The 25198-nt window shown below is 38.0% G+C and overlaps 1 protein-coding gene across 1 annotated transcript in view; it reads left to right on the forward strand.

Moving 5' to 3' along the window:
* LOC102232583 (E3 SUMO-protein ligase PIAS1-like) overlaps positions 1-25198 on the forward strand; it is a 66075-nt gene that overhangs the window by 11483 nt on the left and 29394 nt on the right. The window contains exon 3 of the mRNA XM_023332453.1: positions 22302-22797. Within this exon, the coding sequence (XP_023188221.1) occupies positions 22302-22797 (496 nt within the window). The remainder of the gene's footprint in view (positions 1-22301; positions 22798-25198) is intronic.

A 25198-nucleotide genomic window follows, 5' to 3' on the forward strand; every position in this document is an offset into this window, starting at 1 on the left:
GCCGATACTTGCAGGTGAAACCAATAGCATATTTTTCCTATCTACCTCTGGAAAGGTCTGGAAATCCATTTCCTCCACCATGAGAGAGGGTTTACTGACAATAGGTGGCAATAATCGCCCCAATTTTGCCAACTTAGACAAAAAATAAATGAAATTGACCAAAATTGGAATTGATAAGTCAAGCTGATTATTGATCGTTGATCTACCAGAAAACAGCAAACAGGGCACCCCTAGTCAGTGTATAAAAGCCTTTCGTTATCCAGTTAGGTTTTAGCCTTTGTAATGTGATTATTATGAAACATGACTTTTACAGTATTATTTATTTCATTTTGCATGTTTTTAATTTGATTGCAATTAGGAAATGTTTACCATCGTACCAGGAGCTTAAATAAGTTGAAGTGAAAACGTTTGACAACTATTTTTCGTACACTTGAAAGTCTTTAATCAACCCATATTTGTTTATGTTTTACTTCCAACGAGCCAGATGTTCTTCTAAGCCCAAAATGGGTTTTTATTGGTATTTTTTGTTGCGTTTCTAAAGATTTTTAAAGACAAATTGTGACACTTGCGGATTGTTTCTGCTCTCGTCTAGTTCGATACCTGACTAATTTATTAGGAATGTTGTTTTTGTTCTTTAAGCCACTTAACCCTGACCTGTGAATCATTCAGATATAAATAACTCAAGGGATTGTCCAGTGTTGTGTCAACACGGCTTAAAAGAATGATAATTATCTGAATGGATCGCTCAGGTTCTGATTCAAATTTTTGATGGATTTCTTTTTCCTATTTCTTAAAGATGTAATTTTCAGATACTGTTAATTTGTTGTAGATGGACATTAAGCTTCATCACAGTCAGTTTCACGAGTATAATTGACCATTTGTTGACTTAAAGTCCAGCAGGCTTTCAGACACTCTGGGAGAATTAGGACTGCTTCATAATATTTACCAAAAAAAAAAAAGTTTGTCTCCTCAGAAGTAAATGATAAACAAATCACGTGTGGTTTAACTCTTAGGAAGTAAAAATCAATAAATACATTTTTCTTTTTAAAAATGAATACTTTTCCTGATTAAAGAAATTATAACTGATTAAAGGAATCAGTTTCTATTGTCTTTTAGCCACCAGTACCCTCAATAAAAGAAAAGAAAAAGAAAACCGTACCAGGATTTTAGTTCATATGACCTTGACAGAGTTTCTCATGCTGCTTTCAGACTTCACATTCAAGACATAACAGCTGTCTGAAAGACTAATTCTTCTTAGAAAAGCTAAATATTTAGCTTTTTATGTCTTCTTTGACTGTATTACGTTTCTCTTTTTTTTTAAGCACACCTTACGGACATTGTGTTTGCAGGATATATGTGTTCTGAAATGCTTCTCTTTTGACAAATCCAAGCTTATCATATTCTGCTCATATTTTCTTACAGTTGAAGCATTTGCCAGCAGTGTGCCTGGTAATTAGATTAACTGTTAGATCATAATCCCCAGAGGCCTGTCTCATAAAGTTATAGCTGGAGTGTTTGTTTTAGATAATTGATTGCAGCAGGAGCTCTAAAAGCAATCCACATGTTTTCATACACAGTGATGAATGTTCGATGCCCCCCACCCTGAATGACTGCAGACGTTTTCCTAAAGGTTTTCAAGTGTAAATTCAGGGGAGTGTCGAAGGCCTGGCGTCAAAAACAAGGCGTGGTCTGGAGGCTCGCGTTTCACTGCATTACTACTCTGTGTCGTCATAAAACGTAGAAACTATTCGTGGTATTTTTTGTCCCCGTAGGCGATGGAAGCAAAAGAAATGTTTGCATTTCAACATTTTAATCATTCCCCTCGTTAAATGGTAAAGGAAGTAATCATGGGTAGAAATCCCTTGGTATTTTTAAAGAGGGTTTGAACTGGAAGGCTTCCGGGAACCATTGCAGATTTTTTTCACACGCACACGCGGGGGGAAAATATAATTGTGTTGGTGTCATATGATTGTCATGTGGCTGAGAGCTGCACTTGAGGTTTTGTGCATGCACAAACCATTTGGCCGGCACATGCAATCACCGTGAGCTTAATTGTATCCAGTAGTACGTCGGTGTTGACTCGCTGCGTGTCGGGTCTGGAGAACGTGGCTGCAATTTGCATGTAGCTGCAACTCGAGCTCAAATACTTTGCATTGCAAGTGATATCTGAAATGATTTTTTTGTAGGGAAAAAAATGAAGTGGAATTGTAAATTGTACAGGGGAAGTTGGCTGAATTTACTCTCTAATTTCAGTTCAGGCAGCCACTGCTCTAAAGGTTGACTGTCATTTAAATACATCTTGAAAAGAGATAAACAGCAAGATTTTATGCATGCACTGAAAATTATATGCATGCAGTAACATTACTGAAATGTTAATGGCCTCAAGCCTCAAAGTTTTGTGGTAGTTTACACTGCATAAGATTTATAAAATATGAGACGCATACAGAAACAGTACTGTGTGTATTGGCTGATGACATGCATAGTTTCTCAAATTGTCCAAAGAAAAACACACTTGTTAGGTAGACATACATGCTAAATACAACAGACGGTAAAAGTATCTGCTGTATTTAACATTTTCCTCACGCTTCTGCTTGTTTCCCAGCATCAATGTTTTTTCTCTGATTTCTCAGCGTTTAAGCATCTGACCCAGCCAGTGTTAAAACAAGTTTGGTTTCAGTGGCACAGTGTCCATCTGACTGGCCCAACAGGTTCTTCCGATGCCATATTAGGCATGTCGCAAGAAGCAACAAGGCAATTAATCGCATGCTAAATTGAAGCAAACTCAGTTTCTATTTACATGATTTATTGTTTTTCTCTCTTTCTACCAAAAACTGGATGACAAATTGAGTCTTCAGTTTGGTGCTTTGGTCTCAGCTGGACCTTTTCCTGACGGACATTTTTGTTTACAGAGACTTCATAATTCATTTTATTTATTGTTTCTGTTGTTGTGTTTATGTTGGATATTTAAAATATCTTCCAGTTCCAGTGTTAAATGTTCATTACAATTTAAAGTAAATTGATCTAGGTAAATAATGACACATTTAATTCAAAGTTGCATTAAAAGTGTCATTATTTACCAAATGACAACAGTCATAAACAGTCATAAAGACTCCTTCATGTTTATGACAGGTGTTATTATGTCAGTCATAAGCACACCCCGTCAAATAAAGTGCTACTTTTAATGGAAATGTTAACCTTTGATTTACATTTTAGCACCAATGATGAGAAAATAAAGGTAACAGGATTATAATCAGGCTCTGTTAGCATGTTATGTGTGCAAATCATTATTGTTTCCATAAGTAAATGTAAAAAAAAAAAAAAAAAAGCTTGATAAAACGAGACACTCAATATCAGTCTGGAACAGCTTTTTTTCTTCTCTGAAACATAAATCATAACAACAGCTTGGCTCTTGTAACCTTTACCGAGGAAGATTTTCTCAGAAACTCGATCGCGATGCCAGCCAGTCGCCCGTTTCGGAGGCCACTGTGTCTCCCTACAGATAAAACGCCCCATTCAGGACGAGTCGGCCGCTGGCCAGCTCCATCCTGTCTGCCCTCATCAAGCAGGCGTCCATGCTGCTCGTTTCCTTTCATTATGGCTTCAGTACCGGCCGCTGCTCCGAGCTGCAGCAGCGCTGACAAGAGTGTGTTTTCTGTGACGGTGAGGTTTAGGTGTGTGTCAGAATGGAGATGAAGCGTGCATAACTCGGTTTAGTTATTTGTGTGTTTTTGGGGTTTTTTGAATCAGGTGTTTACATGAATCTTGAACTGAGAAAAATGCAAAGTTATACAACTTTGAAGAAATTTAGCTTTGGAGAACATTTTTTCAAGGGTATATTTGTTGCAATTCTGATCCCAGCTGAATCTCTGAAACAATATCTGAGTGACCTTGTTGCACGTTATCTGATCTGTGGAGGTTTTGGACTGAAGTCAATGACATTCCGCTTTAAAAAAAAAAAAACAAAGCTCAAAAACATCATGGTGAGCTAATCATTTAGCGGGACAGAAACAGCTTTACTCGGTCGAATCCCTACTTCAGAAACACTAAGTTCAGTTTGTTTCTGTAGTTCCAATTGACAAAGCATGTAATTTCAGGAAAAACTCCCCTTTAACAGTAGAAACTGGTTCAGCACAAGCGGCCGTCTGCCACGACCAACTGGGGGTTTGGGAAGACGTAAAAGAAAAGCAAAAAGTAGTTAATGACACAAATTGGAGAGTGGTAGGAGAAGAAAGTAAACAAAAGTAAAGAGATAGCTCAGATAATCTACAGTAATCCTTAGAACTAAGCATGAGAGAGGAAGTTATTTTAACTGTCACTTTAATTGAAAAGTTTTAAGCCTAGTGTTAAAAGTATACAGGGTGTCTTCCTCACTGACTAAAACTGAGAGCTGTTTCCACATGAGAGGAGCCTGATGACTAAAGGATCTGCCTCCCAATCTACTTTTAGGAAGCATGTAAACCTGCAGTCTGAGAGCAAAGTGCTCTCTTATGAACATATGGACATTTATAGATATTTTAATCTTATCAGATCTCTAGCTGCAGCATTTTTGGATTAGTTAATGGTTAGCTGAGAACTTCCTGATTGTAAAAAATTACAGTAGTCCACCCAAATACATGGACTAGATTTTCCAGCATCTCTCCTTTTTGGCAATATTACATATGTGAAAGAAAGAAATCCTAGAAACCTGTTTAATATGGGATTTATATGACATATGCTGGTCAAAAATGACAACAAGGTTCTTTACTTAATGATCGGAGGCCAATTTAATGAAATTCAGATCAAGTGATTGACTAAGCAAGTTATTTTTCATTGGTTCTGGTACAAAGACAACGACACCCATCTTGTCAGAATTTAAAAGAAGAAAGTGTAAATAATAAAACTTTGATCCACTCTGAGAACGAGATGTAGCTATTTTTATAGCTTTCTACTTTCTAAAACCGCAGATGTCATACTGCTCATTAATACTCACATATTTAAATGTTTCCTATAAAACAAGTGGTCCAAACTCTGCCTGAAATCAACTTTCTATTGTGATTGATTGAATCTCATCATCATTTCAATGGATGGAAATTTATTACAGGCTGTCAGGAGCTGAGGAGGATGAGTCAGTCAAAGCTTTTTTAGCTTAATTGTTTCCAGGAAATGACAAAACTTCTTGAAATTAGGCTAAGCAGCATCAGGAAGACACAGCAAGACAGAACTATGTAAAGTCAAAGACGTGCATGTCATATACACTTGTGAAAAAAAGCAGTTCTTCATTAAGAAATGTTTATGTCTAATCCTCTCTTTGGTTTGACAATCAGAATGAAATGTACAAATTAAACAAAAGAAATCAATATGAATGTGTTTTCTGGCTCAGGAAAAAGTTGTAACCCTCCCGACCCGTAATAGTTAGCGTTGGATTAATCTCCGTTCAAGTCACCCCACAGCATTTCAAAACATTTAAACCTGGACTGTGATTAAGCAAGGACTTCCCACTTCTTGATCTTCAGTCTGACCCTTAGAAATTTATGTGCATGTTTTGGGTTATTACCATGTTTAAGGATCTAGTTGAGTTTAACCTTTAATTTATTTGCAGATTTCTCGTATTTTTCTATGACACAGGGTAGAAAATCATGTGAAATCCTTCTGTCGCAAACATTCCCATATCACAACACTTCCACTTCCGTGCTTCATTATTCAACATTTTTCATTCCTGGATTTCAGAATTTGGTTTATCCCGAAAATTATTCCAGAAGTCCTGGTCTTGGGTCGCCTTCTTACTGGACTGTTTATGATTCTGAGTCTTCTTGCTTCCTCGTTGTTTACCAAGCAAACAATCTAGAATTTTCCATATGGGCAGGGAACAAGGCGTGACTGATGCGTTCAAGATCGTTTGGGAAAAAATTTACTTCCAACAAATGAGACGCAGGCCAACAATGGTTGCTGTGGAAGTGTAAACCCAAATAGTCCCGATACCGTTACTGTGGACATTCAGAACAAATCAGTCTGAGCCCCAGAGAGCTTTCAGTGTCACCATGATGTTCACTCTCACTGCAGCAGTCAGGGGAACCAAACTAAACGTTTAAAGGCTTAAAAAGGGAAAACCTTCAAAATCCGCATCATGTTTGCCTGATGTGATGCACCTGAGTGTAACGTTAGCCATTTTATGTAGGGAATAATTCACCATAAGTTCTTTTTTTTTTATTGCACTTTATTGAATTTTTTGTTTTAAGTGGTCAATTATTTGATTATGTTTTGTTTTTTTTTATTGATAAAATATTCATATGTAATAATATTTTCGTCAACCACAAGATCTAGTAGGACTTTCCAGTTTTTTTACGGATCTATAAAGCAAATAATCAGCTCTTTTAAAATATTAAATACTTGTTAATAATTAATTTCAGGTCAAACTTTTTATTTAGTTGCTGCAGCATTAGTGCCATGCTCATTTCAGAAATGTGTTTTTTTTTTTTTTTCCAGCTTTGCCGTCCTCTCTTCCAGCCTTCCCCTCCCTCCAGTTTTTTCACTGGAGCTGTGGAGAATTTCATTCGGTTTGGAGGCTCAGCTGCAGGCTCTCTCTTCCCCCATCCCCCACCCTCACTCCATCCGTCATTCTCGCCAGCTCTGGACAGAAAATTATTACCCTACACACTGCTTTTCAGTCTGACAGGAGTCTGCTGGGTGTCTGCGGGTCTTAAAAACCCTTAAAAGACACACACAAAACAAATTTGATCCTGGAGAAGGTTTCAGAGTCGATCCGAAAGCTGTGCATAACGTTTGACGTAAAATGACAGGCTCTCAGCTGTCAGGAGACGTTGCACAAATTGGCCATCAGGGACAAAATTATTGAGTGTCGATATTTCTGCTTGGTGGATCCATCTTTCTCTATGATATGTTGGGACACTTTTTATGCTGATTTATTTGATTAAATGGTTAGACATTCATTTTGCAAATTGCCTGTAAGTGGAGCAATTTTAATCTCACTGTTACTTTTGAATTCCAGTTATAAATACGGAAGAATTTTATGTATTTTATTAGGTGTTCTTGTTTGGAAAAACTGTGTGTTTTTACTTAACACAATTATTACAGCTGTCATGTTTTAGATTGTCATTATGGAAGTTTTTGGACATAATTTTATACATTAAATTTGCTGCTAAATGCTGTTACCTCCCCTTTCCTGGTAGGCAAAGAACAAAGTTGAACGAATCAAAAAAAATGGAGAACAGTAGAAACCTTAGTTGTTTGACGTCTTCCTTCGGGTTTTTATTCTCACCTAATTAATGCAAACCTTTGATGCCTTGGTTGAGATCCAGACAAGAATTATTATATGTGGAAAAAAAACAAAAACAGTATATTGTACTAGTAGAACCGCAACATGTCGTAGGAGTCTGTGGTTTTTTGTTGAGTGGTTCAAACCTTTAATGGCCTTGTCTGATATTTACTCACCTCAAATGTGTCAAAGAACACGTTTTTCTCGACAAGTTTAAACGATTGAGTTTCCAGACTTAATTCTTTTAAATTTCAAATTTCATCACTTGCTAATTTACTGGTGAATTTGTATTACCCACTTTTACTTCACTTTTCTAACTCTCCATATGCCTTATGTTTTACACATTAAAACAATTTTTTAAAGTTTAACTTCTGTCCTTTTTATGAAAAAAATGAAAAGAAAAGAAACTAAAGCTTTTCCACAATTTCCCTCCTGGGAGCCTAACAATCTGTTTGCTCGTTTGGCCATAAGGCTCAACAGGTTGTATAAAGATAAAACACTCTTTTTAGAAAAGATGAAAGGGGATGTTTTAGATTCCAGATAAAGTCTTTTGTCTTACACAGCGGACGGTTTTTCATTCACAGCGTGTTTTTTATTTTACAGAAATGTTTTAGTGATGATGTTAAAATGAGATCATGAAGTAAACCCATTTTGGCGCTCATTATCTTCACCCAACCGCATGACAAATTCAAAAATGTGCTAAATTTAATCTGTAATTTGGTCATGAAAAAAATTTTTAAAAAAAGAAACCCATCAGATCTTTGACTTCCACGCTATTTTTGACAACACAGCGCTTACTCATGAATATTAGAGTCCTGTTTCCCTCACCAGGAATTATGGTTGTTTTTCATGTCTAATTTGAAGAGGTTTCTGTTCTTCTGAATTTGTTTTGTGCATATTTTAGTCCGCCCTCAGGCAGGTCGTGGACCTTTACTGAAACGCAACATGCCAAGCATTACCAGAGGTAATCGTTGTTTATGTATTCTTCAGAGAATTGACATGATCAAGATTTTCTCCACCATTGCTGTTTTCTATTTACTCAAACTCAACTCAGCTTACTAAGCACACTGAAAGCATGAGGGGTAGAGAGTCTGAACATCACTAGAAACGGGTGGAACTGTTTATGAGTTTAAAGGCAGCATTAATTGGCCGTAAAGCTGCAGCATGGTGTGCAGGCAGTGGGAAGTGATGAAACACAGTTTAACCAACACTTAGGCTGCTTTCTGGGATGCCGCTCGTGTTCCGCCGTTTTCAAGTTTTCTTCAGTGTACCGCTGCTGCTGCTGCTTAGATTTGGGAATTTTATGACGCTAAACATTTGTTCATGTCCAAAAGTAGCTATCTACTGTACATGTGCCCATGCAAAATGATGGTAGCGCTTTGTCAGTATGTAACACTAGTTAGCACTCTGAACTTCTTGGTTCTTCCTATTTTGCACTGCATTCCAGGATCATTTGTTGTTTTCGTTTTTATTTGTAATTATTGATATTTTATCACTCTTGGTTGACTTAATTATGTCTGATCATCCAGTAATGAGACTTTGTGAAACTAAAGTGCCAAATTTCAAAATCAAAATAGACCACAGACTAAACCCTAGAACAACACTCCTCACAGACTTATGTCTGGCTAAATAACTAAACATAAAAGTGTTTGTTGTTTTTCAGTCTCAAAATAAACCCCCAAAAGATCTTTTGGAAATCAGGACCTTTCTTCTCTCTTTTAAAACTCTTAAGGGATTTTAAGCCAACTTTAAACTCTCTGAAAAGCAAATAACAGTCCCTAGGTCTTAGTAAAAATGAAATAACTGTAAACGACAATTTTTAATTAGTGGCCCCATCAAAAAATAAAACAGATAAAAGCTGACAATATTTTGAAAAAGCCGCCCATTGCAGGCCTGGTCCGGTAGTCACTCACCACTGTTTTTAGATCCACAGTTTCTGATGCCTTGTCTTTTAGAAAACAATCCACATGTTTCTCGGTAAAGGCCGTGGGAAACGCAAAGCAGTCCACAGCAGCCAGTCTCTCCCTCTCAGCAGGCTCGTGTGCAGAACTCCAGCAGCCAGCTCGACGCGGGTCCCTCCAGTGCATAGAAAAATTGTTGCACTTATTGAGCAGACTTCCTACAAACTCCTCCAAAAGTTGCTGCAGACTCCACGGAGTCTCCACATTGCTTTTGTCTCTCTCCCCTTTGTCTCTCCTCCTGGTTAGTCCCACCCTTTAATGAATTATAATTCAGGAGAATTTTGATCAATAGTCAATCAGTCACTGGCAGTGCCTGACCTTAGGCAGAACAATATAAAAATACACACTAACACTGACACACCTGTTCAGAAGGTTTAGTTTTTGCACTAGGATTACTTTATTTTATTAACTGTGCCCAACATTCACAATGATGATGGTAAAAAAAAAAATCTTCCCAATTTGCTGGAATCAACTGCAGAAAGACTTTTAGTTGAATGAAATTATCTCTTTTACTGTATTTAAGGCAACTTTTAATCAGATAGTAAATACGCCTTTTTTTATACTGTCGAGTTGTATATTATTCCTATTTTTACCGTTATGGCTATGTTTGCTCCTTCTTATTTTTCACCCTTTATTATCTATGTTTTATTTTAATTGGGTTTTGATATCTGTAATTTAGATTTGTAATTGTTGATCTGCTGCTCCAAGTCTTGGTCAGGTCTTACTTGAAAAATATATTTTTAAACTTGATGACACATACCCAGGTAAATAGAGGTTACATACATACATGCTTTAAGTAGAGCTAGCTGTACATCACATAAAACTATGAAAATGTTTTCAGTCTTAAAGTGACAGAACACAATATTTTAACAGACTATTTTTACTTATCAAACTAGTTCATTATTTTCTCTTCCTTTTTAACAAACTCTTGTTTATTCAGTGCATTTCTTCACAAAATAACTAATATTTACTTACTTATTTACTTCAAATCAACAATAAAAAATTCCTTTAGAAACTCATGGAGGTGCAAAATTTTTATTCTTACTTTCTTAACATTTAAGCTTTTATGAATTTAAAGAAATGTACTTCGACACCTCTAAGTACCTGTCATATTGTTTTGTTCTCTATGCATCCTCATAAACCGAGAGGGCCCAACATGAAGGGGGGGTTGAAGTTCACCCACCAATATTATTCCCCCATAGAGGGAATAATATTCCCTCTTAAGTTTGCAGCAACTTAAGAGGTAGCTGCAAACTGATCGCCTCTATGAACTGCAATATAATGGGATTTAATGTGGTTTATTAAGCAAAGATGGCTCCTGCAGCAGGAATCTGTTGTGTGCACCGAGCAGAGGCACATCATGGTTCACAATTTGATGCCGATGCTAATGTGGAGGAAGGTGCACAGCAACTTCGCTCACATTTAAAACGCTGAATGCATTCTTTCATCACAGAGAACTTAGTGTTCTCTGCTGTTCTTTGTGCCATAGTCTGTTGAATGCTGGGAGTTGTAGAGCACGCCCCTTTGACTCCATAATCCCAGCTGTATGCTCTGAAAGCACACACGACCTTTGATCTCTGTGGATTGACTGGTATGATGTGAGTTGAGGGTCGGAATGTCGTCAGTCTGGTACATCGAGAATTTTGCTATTCGGCTCAGCTTTTTCTTTCACAACAGACTGGAGCAGCGGTAACATTGTAGATGAGTCCTCTAATCCATCTGTCCATCCCCCACTAAACAACTCGTAACAAGAAACCAATAAACTTAAACTTCACTGCAAGGAGTTTAAGCATCTTAAGACATAGTTGCTCATTCACACTCAGGAACACCCGTATCAGATCAGCCCCTTGGAGTTAAGCCCTTTTTACTAGAAGCAATCCACCATTTTCTGGTGGAGAACTATTGTCTCACATAGAGGAGCCGTCTCATCCCGGCTGCTTCAGTCTCAGCTCCAAGCAGCTCCGGTTCACCCTGAAGGTCATTCCCTCTAGACACCAACAGAACCGCATCTTCTACTGAAAGTGCAGAGCAAATTCTGACGTATCCGAACCAGACACCCTCCTCTCCATGACTCCTTGAGATCCTGTCCATGAACAAACTGGGTCAGAGACCAGGTGCAGCCCTGGTGGAATCCAACTCACACTAGACACAAGTTCAAATGTGTGCCAGGAATGCGAACGCGGCCCTTGATTGAGTTTTACTAGATGGCTCATAAAAGCATCCTGGGAACCCTGTACTCCCTCTAAACCCTCTGCAAAATACCTCTGGGGACCCATGTGGATCGGAGAACCAAACTTCCCTCATCGGTTCTGCGATCTGGTCCGCTGTTCCACAGACAGAACGAAAGCCACGCTGCTCCTCCTGGATCTGAAGTTGAACGATCAGTCTGCGCCTCATTTCAAGCACCATAAAGCAAGCTTTCCCAGGGTAGCCAAGAAGTGGGACCCATCGATAGTTTATACACACTGTCCATCTCCTTTCTTAAAGGAGTCTGGATTTGGGTCTAGTTTCCTTAATAATTGTGTGATGCTTATCTGTGTTAAGCAAAATTAAGCAAATCTACAGTAAATCGAACTTGTTTTCATTCATTCGTCTAAATATGTTCCTTACTATCTGTTGATACACAACCTCCAGCTGGTTCACAGACTCTTTGATTTGTATTCCTACTAACGCAGCTCTTGAATCATTTACAGTGATTTTGGTTTCATCCATTAACTCATTTCATAAATAATATACCTTGACCTCATGTTTTCTCACTTGAACTTAAACTGAGCTTAAACAAAAAGTCGGTTCACAATTTCAGTGAATTATCTGTATTTTTTTTATTATTATTATTATTTTACCATCTTTAAAGCCCTCAAACGAACAGCAATTACACTCTTTAATCTTGCCTTGGGCTTATGTAATATCCTAGTATTTCAATGATTTTTTTTTAGTAAAAAATGTCTAGAAGAGAGAACGCTTAATGTATTTATACATTGATACCTTTTACTATAACTGAGGCAAATGAATTTGTATCTCATAAAAACGGGGCTTTAAAAAAAGTTGGGAAAATAATAACTTTTATTTGAAAAGTGGTGCCTCAATGAATTTGTTTAGTGATGCATTCACAGACCACAACAAAGTGGGCTTTTTCAGTGTTGAGGCATTTGTCATTTGATTTGTCACTTTCGACCTACTGATCACTGATTGGTTGCACTGATTTAGCTTCAGGAACTGCAAAACGAGACAGAATTTGACTGTGCCGTTTATTATTAATGATTTATTCCCCCCGTAGGTCTTTAGCTTTTAGAGGAAGAAATGTGAACAAAGCGGCATCTGTTGGTTTAGCTCTGCTCCTCATTCAAGAACAAAGCTATCCGTCTGTCTACAGGGAAAAAAGTGATGAGAAAGATTTTTAACATTTGGTGTAAAACATATTGTGCACAAAGAAAGATTTCTGAGATAAATCATTCATTAAACAGAGCTCGAAGCTGCGTGCCGCTGACCGGGAATGCTGAAGAGAATGATTGACAGCGGAAAGAAAGGAAAAGGAGGAAGGGGGGGACAGGCAGTGAACTGTTCATCTGTCTCTCCTCCAACACTTCCCTTGCCACTTCTTTTTCCCTCCTCCCTGTTTGTTCTCCCTCTATTTTTTGAAGCCAGAGGAATGTAACACATCCGCAATGTGGTGGAAGTGTTTGTGTGTCGGTGTGTGCTGGTGTGTGTGCGCCAGGTTTATTTGAGGCAGTGTTTGTGCTTTTGTGTATTTGTCTTCCTTTTCTGTGTGTTTGCTTTGTGGCAGCAGTAGGCGGGGGGCGGGGGAGGCGTGTGTGTGAAACGATCGGCAGCCAGTGTCACCATTTCTCCATGTCGCTCCACCCCTCACACATTTACATGCATATTTCATGAAACTTGACCATTCATGCCGGTAGCAGAAGAATTGATAAACTGCGTGTTCATGTTCGGATAATTCCAGATCATGTTGAATTATCCGAATGCTACTCCGGCGTGGACGACGCACATTTCTACACACCGAGAGTCTATAGGCGGCTGAACCTGTGATTGAGCCTCCTGCTGTCTTGTGTTTGAATGATGTGTTTTTATGACTGCAGTGTGGCTCAGACCAGAGGCATTAGAATTGCATTCACATATGGGCGTCTGCCTCCCGCTTGCTTCTGTGTGTATTGACAGAAACGGTCTGGTCTACTCTGGGTGGACCTGTTACACTGTGCAGCCTCAACTTTCTGTTTTGCACAGGAATCGGCTTTTCGGTCCATTTTTAGGCTGATAGTTTGGTTGCGAGTAGTGTGTAGTGTTAGAACAGGTCTCAGGGATTTACTAAAACTGTGTGAAAAATTGCATGGTCCGCATTATGTGGCAGCGGCGCATAAGGTGCAGCTCTGTCGCTTCAGACGGTGTGAATGTTGGTTGGCTTTCAGACCTTTGGTGTTAAACGACCCCATGACCTGCGTCATCCTGCAGCCAACAACTCAGGAAGCAGAGGTTAGGGTTGATGAAGTCTCACTTTATCAGGTGAGACTTGTGCATGTTCAAGAAGTAGGATATGATTCACAAAAATAAAAATAAGTGCCTGGTGGAAAATGTATAAAACATGAAGGATTTTTTGGAGGTGTTGATTAAAGGAAGATGGTTTAAATATAAGTAAGTTTGTTTCGAATGTCAAGTTTAACTTGAGTGAATCAACATTTTGTTGTGGCATGACAAGGAATATAAGGAATAGATGGAGACCACCTGTTACCCCAAAAGCCCCTGCCCTTTGCGAAGCTGCATTGTAAATAAGAAATTCTTCTAATCTGTCCTCCTAGGTAAATAAAGATTAAGTAGAAAAAGAAGAGATCCTAATTTCAAGACTCTTTACCAAGCAAATTGGTCCAATTCATTTCAATCTCTAAATCCAGTTCAGTTTAAATTCACTTCCTCCAGTCAAATACCTTCCAGTCATACTCATATTTCTTCCAGATTCAGGTCCAAGTCTAAGGATCTAAGGAGAGGAAAACACAGCAGGACTTCTTCAGGAGTATTTTCTATAGGAAAGAAAAGCAAAATGCACAAAGGTAATAACAGAAATGCAGGGAACCTAGACAGTCTGGAAAACTGTGGATTCTGATTTCAGTATTTAATAGATTCACATAAATATGGAAAAAAATTTTGTGTTTCTAGTCTTTATTCCTGATTCCTTTGTCTGAAGGACAGAGAAAATGTTCCTTCCCTTGTCCTTTATTTATTGTCCCTGTACTTCCTTCCTCGTGTCTATCTTTCATTATTCCTTCCTTATTCTTTCCACTCTTCCCTCTCCTGTGCTAGAAATGTCTGCCATACGTTCAAAGTGAATGTTTGTATTTTATACATTATAAGAATACACAAAAATTCTGAGAAGTCTGAAAAATGGACTGTGGACAAATGTGGAGTCTTTAGAAATCTTGGGATTTCTAACGTCGCCATCTTGGAGAGAGACATCACTGAGCCACTGAAGAAGAAGAAGGAGCACTGAGGTGCTGAGCAATTAGTGATTTATATGAGAAAGAAAAACACAGAGGATGCTCAATTCAGATTAATTAATTTTGATTAAACTCAGATATTTATGCTTTTTAAATCAGAACTGCACAATCGAACTGCGATATTGCAGAAATTGCAATATTGATGTGTGCAATGTTAAATTGTTGACACCAGGCATTCATACTCATAAAATCTCCACAAACCTTAACAGCCCTGAGTGCCAACACTTTACATTTAACGTAAGGAGAAAAGTGATGAGGGAAACGATTAGAGGCGAAGAAAAGCGTTCATCACATTCAATATCATTATCGCAATATTAAAGTCAGAAAACATCCTATTTAGTAGCTGTCTGCAAAAGAATCCTTATTTATACAGTAATGTTCTGTTAAAGTGTTAACTAATTAAATGATCTTCACAAAATGTATGCTGGCCTACTTGCAGCCTTGTGAATAATCTGCCATGTTTCTGCTCTGGGTAGTTTAAGACACTTATAATCAGCAGTACTAAGTCTAGACATGGCTGGGTTCCTGGATAACTATTATCCAAATGTGGTATGTCACTTTTGGCTCCAGTTTTGACTTTTTGTCCGTCATTGTCACTGCAGAGTGGGTTGAGATGATCAAGGCGGGTTATTAGCTTCTTGCAGGGCTGCATTTAAAATCAACTACTATGGTTAGGAGGCTCATTATTTGCTTAGAGTACTACTTAAAGTTCCCATATAATCAAAGTTGATGTTTAGTCATTTTTAATAAGATGCCTACGGCAGAAATCATCAGCTACACACAGAGGAAACAACAGAAATCCATAGGATTGTAAACCTGTTTTATTTAAATAGCAAATGTTTGTTTATTACTGCACTCAGACTGATCGTTCTTCCTTCAGGGAAACATTTTGTACTTTAATTTCAAATGAACTATTGGGGTTGTTTCCCAATGGAGCCACTGGTACTGACCAAACTTTTTTTTTTTCTTCTTTTTTAAGCAAACTGGATGAGGCTGAAACACTTTAGAGTTTCTGTTCTTCTATGAACACCAGTAATTAATCTAAATCTATATGAAAAAGTTGTACGGGAAGACTTCCTATAAATGCAGAACAGAAATTGTTTTGCGACATTTGCAGAGAGTGAAAGTTCAATGTGCAAAAGTGGAGCATGAGTTACAGTAAACTGTGAATCGTTTGGGGTTTCTGTTCCGTTCAGATTTACTGGTATTATTGCTGCGTTTTGGTTTTAATCACACAGCTCGGTTCTGTGGTTGAACCAGCGTGAGAGGTGCGCTTTACACCTGAGGCACTCGAGATAAAAATAAGTTGACATTTCCAAGGATAATAGTCACAGCAAAGTGCCAAAAGCTTCAGTTTTCAGTGTTGTCTCAGACGATGAAAGAACCGAGACAAAACAATATAAACCAAACTTTAGAGTTTAATATTTCATCAATGGATAACCTCCGAAAACTATGGCTATTCATTTAAGAACAGACAGGTGCCCTAATAAAAACAGAGTGGTATTAATTGCATGCAGTGTCTTCCCTCATTAAAATATATATATTTTTTTCTTCTTTTGCAACACGTTTCTTAGTTACTGTATAAAACGCAGCTGCTGTGGTTAGGTCACAGAAAGTAGCCCACATATGTCGTATATATATATACAGTATATCTGTCATTTCAAATATCAACTGAATGCAAAACATAAGTTATGTGGCTCATGTGAACATTGTTGCATGAAACTGAGGCAGTGTTTAGTACTTTTTCATCAAGCTACATTCAAACTGTTATGTAAAAACTGTACATCAGGTGAGATTTCGCCGCTGTTTTCGCCTGTCCGGTTTATTGGAAACAAAAGAACGTATATGAAAAGTTCAAGTTGCATTTATTCAAAAGCAGAAATGCAACAACTATTATACGTACTGATAAATACCTTGCATTGCTTTAAATATGTCAGTATAGCTTTAATAATGTTGTTTATGGTGTTTTGGTTTGTATTTTTTTATACACAGAAACATTTAGGGAATGAACGTTCTTAAAAAGTTTAACTTAAAATAGAGTACTATGTCCTAAAATTAAAATATCGCCTGGTGACACTTAAACGTGGTTTTGAGATCTGTTTTATCTTTTAAAATGTTAGTAGTTAAACTGTAAAAACCATACGAAATTTATGTTTATTGAACAGAGTTTAAGGTACCATCTTTAAATTATATAATTTGGGATGGTGAAATGATCCTTCTGCAAACTGTTGCTAAAGCCTAAAACTGTGTATTTTTGTTATTTATTTCCTTTTTCTGTGCTATTGCTGAACCTGCTCCATCCTACTGTCCCGTGGGAGTTTGGCTCTCAGCCTCATATCAAGTTAGAAAAAAAAAAAAAGCCTTTGTGGGTTTATTCCAATCCAAAAAATAGTCTTGCTTAAAAAGACTTGTTCATTGTTTATTCTTGTTTTATTTGTTTGTGCAAAACTTGGATTGCTTTTGTGAACAGGTTGGAAATTTCTAACTTGATACCTTTATTTTTATGTGGTGTGGCTGGGTGAAATGCTGTTCTGTTAGGAACTCACAGCATGGTTGAGCCTGTTACTTTATGTATTTATTTGCATTTGTGAAGCTCCTAACAAAGCAGCAGAATTGAGTATTGTATGCATGAGTTGGTGTGAAACTTGTACTGCAATAACCACAATTAATAATTAATCTAAATGATCAATTATGCTTCTCGAAAGATTTTTTTCCCTATAAATTTGACAGTTGACCCCTGGTATTTATGACGGTTCTGAACCAGTGCCGACCACCGAGAGCTGAAATCCACGAATACTCGAGACCCCTTCAGGAGACGCCTGGAGCTGCTAAATTTAATAGTTCAAACACCGAATCTACCTGAATACACACAGTGGAATCTTAGCATGACAAAGCACTAAAGAAACAAAAGCTGACATCTACAGTCTTCTTTATCTCTGCTCTTGGGGATTCAGCCAATCAGCACTAAGGAATGCTTCTCTTGGATTGGCTGCTTTGCAAATGAAGCATTGTGTCTTGGTATTTTGTCCAAGTACACCTCGCTGCAGCAAACAGGACGGGGCAGGGACGTTGATTTTGTGATTCTTAGAATCACAATATCAACAAATTGTGCATCGAGTAAAACACTTTGGTTGCTATAGGTAAATGTTATCATTTAGTTTGGCTAAGAATAATTATTGCACTGTCAATAAATGACTTCTAATAGATGCTCTATAGCAGGGGTGTCAAACTCCAGTCCTCAAGGGCCGCAGTCCTGCAACTTTTAGATGTGCCTCTGCTGCACCACACCTGAACAGAATAATTAGGTCATTAAGGCTCTGGAAAACTGATCTACACAAGGAGGAGGTCATTAAGCCATTTCATTCCAGCGTTTTGTACCTGTGGCACATCTAAAATCTGCAGGACAGCGACCCTCGAGGACTGGAGTTTGACACCTGTGCTCTATAGTTACCAGAAGAACACAATAACGCCTTAATAAGCTTGAAATATTACCTACTATTTTACCTGCCATTGAAAGTATTCTTAAAAGATTGTCTGTTAGTCTGCAGCTCATGTGACCGAACCAGCTGAAAAGATGAAAAGTTAAAACACTCAACAGTTAAAACCTGGGATGAGTTAAAACTCAAGTTAAAATGTTAAGTTTTAACATTTTAACTCAACAACCTCTACCTAACTGGTTGTACACGACCTCAAGTTAGGTAACCCCGAGATCACTGGGTCTTCTTAAATGATAGAGTCTTTGAAAACATTTCTTAAAAATATAGCCTGTGTTTTCAGCAATGTTGAGCTGACTGTCCAGGAATGACCCCGAGGTATTTAAAATTTACCACAGCTTCAACAGGTTGGCCATCGAGTGAAACTGGAACCACTTTCAGGTCTTGTTTATCTCATTTAATTAGCTCTACTTCCTTAAGAAAATGAAAAGGTCTGGTGTTTTGTGAGGGACTTTTTCTTTTACAGTTCCAGTAATGCCAGAATTAATAATAAATAATAAAGACTTTGTGGTACAGTATTCTAATTTAGTAATGTAATTATATTAATTGTGTTGCCACCCCCACACCACTGGAGGCAGTAGTGTCAGGCCCGAAAAGATGCGACTAAAGAGCAGATTTAGAAGTACACAGAAAGCTACAGAATTTGTTAAAAACTGTGAGCTGCACTGAAGTAAATAAAAGAGAAAAGTTCAAGTACATGCTGAGAATGAAACTCCTTCCTAAAGGTGAAGATATATCACAGATTTTAAAAAAATAAATAAAAACTGGAGGCCGTGGATAATATAGGAAATAGCGCCCCCTTCACTTCCGGAGTGCAACGGTTCCATTTCCATATAAGGTATGAGCCTGACAGCGGTCCGTCCCCTCCCGTTTCTGTTTGCTGCAGCGAGGTCCTTCTCATTTTGTCTTCCCAAGCAGAAATACCATAGATATGCTTTAGAAAATCATAGATATGCTCTACAAAAAAAAGTTTTTCTTTGAACTTTGAATTGTGTGTATAAATTGTCATTTTTAACATTCATCAATAATTGAAGCCCTTATTATTTATGCAGTAACATATAAAAAACCTTGACTATTCAGATTATATTATATATTACAATATTACGTATTCTCTAATGGTTATCAGTTCAGTCAACACTGCAATCTGTTTCTTTTTTATTTTTCAACTAAAAGGCAATAATAGAGGAGGTTTTCATTTTAAAATGCCTTGTATTTAATAAATGTTTATTATTTGGGGAATTGTTTTAGTTTAGCTTTCAGTTCCTTATCTCTCCGTGTTTCATAAGAAAACCTACAAATCTGTTTATTATTACTAAACTTGAAGCACTTTCATACATTTGAACAGATTTGCCATCGAAAGCAGCTCAGCTCATTTCATTCACCGTGTTTGTTTTGACACACGGCATCCGATGGCGACGCGTGCCACACACCCACACATGCAGCTGCAGGCTGCAGAACTGTCCTGAAACACAGCGATTTGGTGGAAAACAAGCTTTGGTAAAAACTTTTATGGAAATAAAAGGATAAAATAATAAACTTAACAATATTTATGTCAACAGATTGTTGTGGCTTAGAAAATCATAACTCAATACTGCTTGCAATCAGTAATACTTATAACACTGTTATCTATGCGTCATTGTTTCAATTGTTATCGACTAAAGCAGAAAGTTAGAATAAGCACCATCTAGATTCAGAGTTTTCAAGAATGCCCGACTTTGTATTGTGAACAACATTTTGCTGTTCTGCGTGTTGTAGAGCTACACTAGGAGTATAACAAGCTGATAGTAGCTGGTTAATTAGTCGAGCTTTGTGCCTTAGTAACCAACCTGCGGGTGGCTGCTAACACACACACTGCTCACAGCTTTTCAACTACACTTTTTAATAAAACTGTAATTAGAGTGATGGGTGGTGGGTACATTTTGCTTTCTGGGGAAGAATGCATTATTCTTCCATCAGCCAGCTAACAGTCAGTGTGCAGCAACAGGTTGGTAGTGCCATGAAACGCTGGCATTTCTGGTTTTAAACTGTATAAAAAAGAGAAAAGAAAAAAAATTGCCTATCAAGTAAATCCAAGTCTTGAGGCTTGGATTGAGGATTTTTTTTTTTTACATTTTTGCTTCCCTTTGCACAGTTTGTTTGTTTGGTGCTTTTTATTTTACTTTAAGGTCACGTTGGCTGAGCGGGGGGAGACTGAGTGCGAGTCCAAACCAGTTCCCCCACTTCACTATTGTAAACAAGAACAAAAACTCTGTGCTCGTGTCTTACTTGGGAATCAATTGTGGTTAGCTTTTGCTGCTGGCATTTCACTCACACTGGGCTTTTCTCAACGTTTCCCCCCGTTGAATAGAAAAAGAATAGAAATGTCCTTGATTGTCCCACTGAGGGGAAATGCAGGTGTGCTGTGGGTTAATGCTGTCCGACGTGTTTTAAAACTCTGTGGCTCAGCAGGGGGCGATGGACTGCAACACCAGATTAACGATGAATAGCAACCTACTGTCTTTCAAAGTGAACATGTGGATTTTGTTCTGCCTCTGTGTTTGGTTTCTGGGCTCTCAGTTTTAGCTTTCATATGTAACTTATGAGTACTGTCATTCAGAGAAGGATTTTACCTTGATGAGTTCTAAGGTGTTTGTTTATGTTTGGTTGGGTTTTTTTGGGCAGGAAACAGGTGAGAAATAAATTCAAGAATCCAAACAAAAAAAACTTTTTTTTTTCAAAATCAAGAATTTTGAATCAAGACGCTTAAATCGAGAAACAAACTCAAACAAAGAGAAACATTCACGCTGCACAAACCGCTTGGGTGTAAATGAGGAACTGATATTGAACTTTAAAATTGTATATGTTATTTTTTTTTTTTATTCTGAGTTTTAGTTCTCCACACAGATAGACTGTCCCCACATTAAAAGTTAAGAAGTATTAACAATGAGTGCTGGTTATCAATTTATGTGAAACTGTGAACACGTTACTTTGCTTTTTGTTGCTCAATCTGATCATTTTCTTTTGCAACTTTACTCGCTTTGTTTATTCTTTGGAAGTCTGCTTCAAACATTAAAACTTTACGTATGCACCTCAGTGACAATGTTGCCTTGACGACACACTGCAGCCAAAGATTAAAGTCAAGAGGTGGCAACATTAAAAATTTGAAGTCTGGCTCCAAATGTGAGTCAGTTCTTATGGACCCTTGGGGTAAAATGCCAAACTTTACAGCCAGCTGAAATGAGGCAGGCACAGGCTGGTAAAAAATATATATAGGGCATTAACATTTGAAGCTACTTTTAGTGTTCTGTGAAACATCTTGCAGATAAATGGTAAACTATAAGTTAAAGTCAAATGTTGGGATTTTCTCACACTTGTCAAGACATTAAACAGTGGTTTGGATATCAGGGATCTTGTTTTGTGAAGCAGAGATGGACTGGCATTGATTCCTTCACATATTTAATTGGGATCTTAGAAAGATGGATGTAGGGCTGCAAGTAACGATTATTTTGGTAATCGAATAATCTATTTATTATTCTGACAATTAATGAATTAATTGGACAAAATTTTTTTGAAAAACATAATATATATACTGTAAGTAAACAAATGATTCAATTCCCTTTTTAACTAAGAAAATAAACACTTGATTGCATACATGTACGATTGATCAGTTGTTGCAAAGGATGAATCTGCAGTTAAATAAAAATGTATCTAACATCAATATGATCAACTCTATCTGCTTGACTGAACATCAGTACAGTTTTTATTCAGATTCACTAATTAATAATTGAATTCAAACTTTGCTTAATAGAATAATTTTACTGGATTTGAACTAGGTGAAGTTAAAACAGATTAGAAAATATTTAAAGACTAAGGACGTTTTTGATCTTTTTATATATATAAATATACAGTATATATATATATATATACACAGTATATATAGTTCTGCTTTGGCTTAATTACTTCTCTGTGTGTTGTTAAGTTAACAATTAGTCAGTTACTAACTCAATTATTCCAATAATCGATTCATCACAATTAATCGTTCCAGCGGTAGCGGTATTAGCACTGAGGTTACACGTCAGGGGTTTATTCTCATAATTTTTTCTCCCTCTCTTAGCAAATGGTGATGAGCCTGCGGGTGTCGGAGCTGCAGGTGCTGCTGGGCTACGCTGGGCGCAACAAACATGGACGCAAGCACGAGCTGCTGACCAAGGCGCTCCACCTGCTGAAATCCGGCTGCAGTCCCGCCGTGCACATGAAGATCAAAGAGCTCTACCGAAGACGCTTCCCTGCCAAAATGGTCTCCCACCCCGAGCTGGCGCTGACCGGGCCGCACCACCCGGCTTCGGTCGGAGTCGTCGGGGGAGGCGGGGCGGCGCTGCCTGCCGGCCTGACGCAGCTGGCGTACGAGGGCCACGCCGGTCACGGCGGCGCTCCGTCGCCCGCTGCCTTATTGCCCCTCTCGCTGCTCGGACCCGGGAAACACGAGCTGACCGCGCTGACGCACCACCTGCCCACTTCGGCCTCGCTGCACCCGGTCCATCCGGATGTTAAGCTCCAGAGGCTGCCTTTCTACGACCTGCTTGACGAACTTATCAAGCCGACAAGTCTAGGTAGGTAGAGAATTAATGTAGTCTGCAAAGTAAAGATACAAAATATATTTATTTGGTGTACAGTGCCTTGCATAAGTACTCACACTGCTGCAGATATGTGTGATGCACCAACCCGTGGCTTTAAATAAATAAATAAATAAAAAATGCAGTTTTAAAATCTGTGGAAGGCATTTACATTCAGCCTCTTTTAATGTGATACCCTTAAATAAAATCCAGTGCAGACTTTAAGAATACACCAGACTATGCATGCTGCTAAAGATTATTTCAGTCATCGATTATTCTGACGATTAACCAATTAATTGGATAAAAAATGCCACATTCTGCAGGTTTTTAATTGAAGACCTTTTTTTATATATATAATATTAGGAATACATTAAAAGATGCATATAAACAATTAAATTCCATTTTTAGATAAGAAATTAAACATTTTATTGCCTAAAGTACAATAACAAAGAATTTATTTTATGACCTCTTGGTCATTTGTAGCAAAGGATGGATCTGCAGCTAAAAAATACTTCTAACATAAAAGTGTGAACAGCTCAGCCCTTTCTGCTTGAGTTAACATCAACACAGTGTCAGACTGACCTGTTTGTTTATTGGATTAAACAATTAATGATTGGCTCAATAGAACATTTTATGTAGAGACTTTGAATCAGGTGGAGCTAAAACTTGAGAAGCTTTGGGCGGAACAACAAAACCTTTTGTGATCTTAGATTGCAAAATGTATATATATTTGTACAGTTTTGGCTGTTTTCTGCTCTGAATATGTTATTTCAGCAAATGGCCTTTTTGGAGTCTGTATACTCCAGGTACCAGTTAATCGATTACTAAATTAGTCGAAGATTATTTCAATAATCCATTCATTGTGATGAACTGATTAATCATTTTAGCTGCTGTAGGAGTTAGATGCATAAAACATCCAACTTTGATCTCGCAGAGATTCATTAATCATCCAACAAGGGAAGGGATTTAGCTCAACTTCAACTCTGGAACAATAAGAAATGCAGCCACAGTTTTCAGTTTTCTTATTTCACTTGATCAACTCCAACCCGCGTATCCGCTCCACGTCTGGAAAGAGTTGAGGAAACGCCTGGATCAACTCATCAACACTACTGCCAAATAACAATTGGCAGCTTCTAGTCTAAAAATTTTGTACAGATATTCAAACATTTTTCTGCTCAGAAAACAGCTGCAAACTTTTTTTCGTCCTCCTCACTAAGCTACTTTTTCCACAATGCATTGACATTTGTGGTTGTAACCTGACAAAACGTGACAAAAATTCAAGGTGTACGGAAACCAAGTCCTGCTGCTCAGCCTCTACGTTGCTGCATATCTTTACAGTTTGAGTCATTTTTTTCCCCCCCTACTTCTGTTTGTTTTCTTTCCGTATCTTTTTCATCAAAATATCTTGTGAGCGTGAAACGGACCCAAAAATATTATCAGAGAGGTTGTGGATATTTATATGAGCGTACTGTTCCTATAATAATCACAGCAGCAGGCAGCGCAAACACTGACATTTGTAGTTCGCCTGTTTATATAAAAAGGCTCCCTGCCAGCGTCTGCGTCGCACTTCCTGGTAAAAATGGGCTGACTGGGCGAAGGAAACTTCTCTCAAGGGTTCAGAATGAACACAAAACACTCTGGGTCCCCTAGAACTGGAAGTGAAAATAGAACCGGGGCTTTTTATCCATGAAGCTGAAAGAACCTAAAACGTATCTTGTAATTATTGGTCGTGACCGCGGCTGTTAATGTTTATCAGTTAACGAGCGCAGCAGAAGCCGTTTTACCCTCGTAAATGATCACATAAATATTTTGTCTCAGGCGTTGTGCAGTCGTGGGTTAGGTTTCAGGATGTGCTAAACCATGATTCTTTGATTTATTTATTTATTTTGCCATGTGAAAAAGTATCCCCCCTCCCTCCCCCCCAGCAGACACGCCTTTTCTCTATAAAGTGTGGGGCAGTTTATCTGAAACAAGTCAAAAGTTTTTCATACCTCACAAGTTGGAGCACCACAAGCGAGGTGGTGAACAGGGTTTTTCAAAAGGTTTGGTCACCAGCAGAAAATAAAGCAATTGTTGCAATTTTGGCCCTCAATCGACCCGAGTTTAACGGCCATCAGGTGTGAAAATGCCCTTCAACTTGTGCAGGTCGGTTTAAAGAAAAGGTAAAACAAGATTTCAGTCATTTGTGACGTGTTAAGAACAATATTTACTGCAGAACATTTTTAATTTTTTTAATTTAAAAACAGGGACTCGTGTTGTGGCTCTCTTTGACCCAGTCTGAATTTAACAACTGTGGCACTGATAGAGGGGCAAGGGCCTTCCCGTTTTGGTTTTAGTTTATTTCAGCCATAGCTGAAATGTGGTTAGATTTTTTTGTTGCTGTGGAAAAGTTTAAACA

This window comes from Xiphophorus maculatus, chromosome 4 (assembly GCF_002775205.1).
Source record: "Xiphophorus maculatus strain JP 163 A chromosome 4, X_maculatus-5.0-male, whole genome shotgun sequence".
In the NCBI taxonomy this organism is placed as follows: Eukaryota; Metazoa; Chordata; class Actinopteri; order Cyprinodontiformes; family Poeciliidae; genus Xiphophorus; species Xiphophorus maculatus.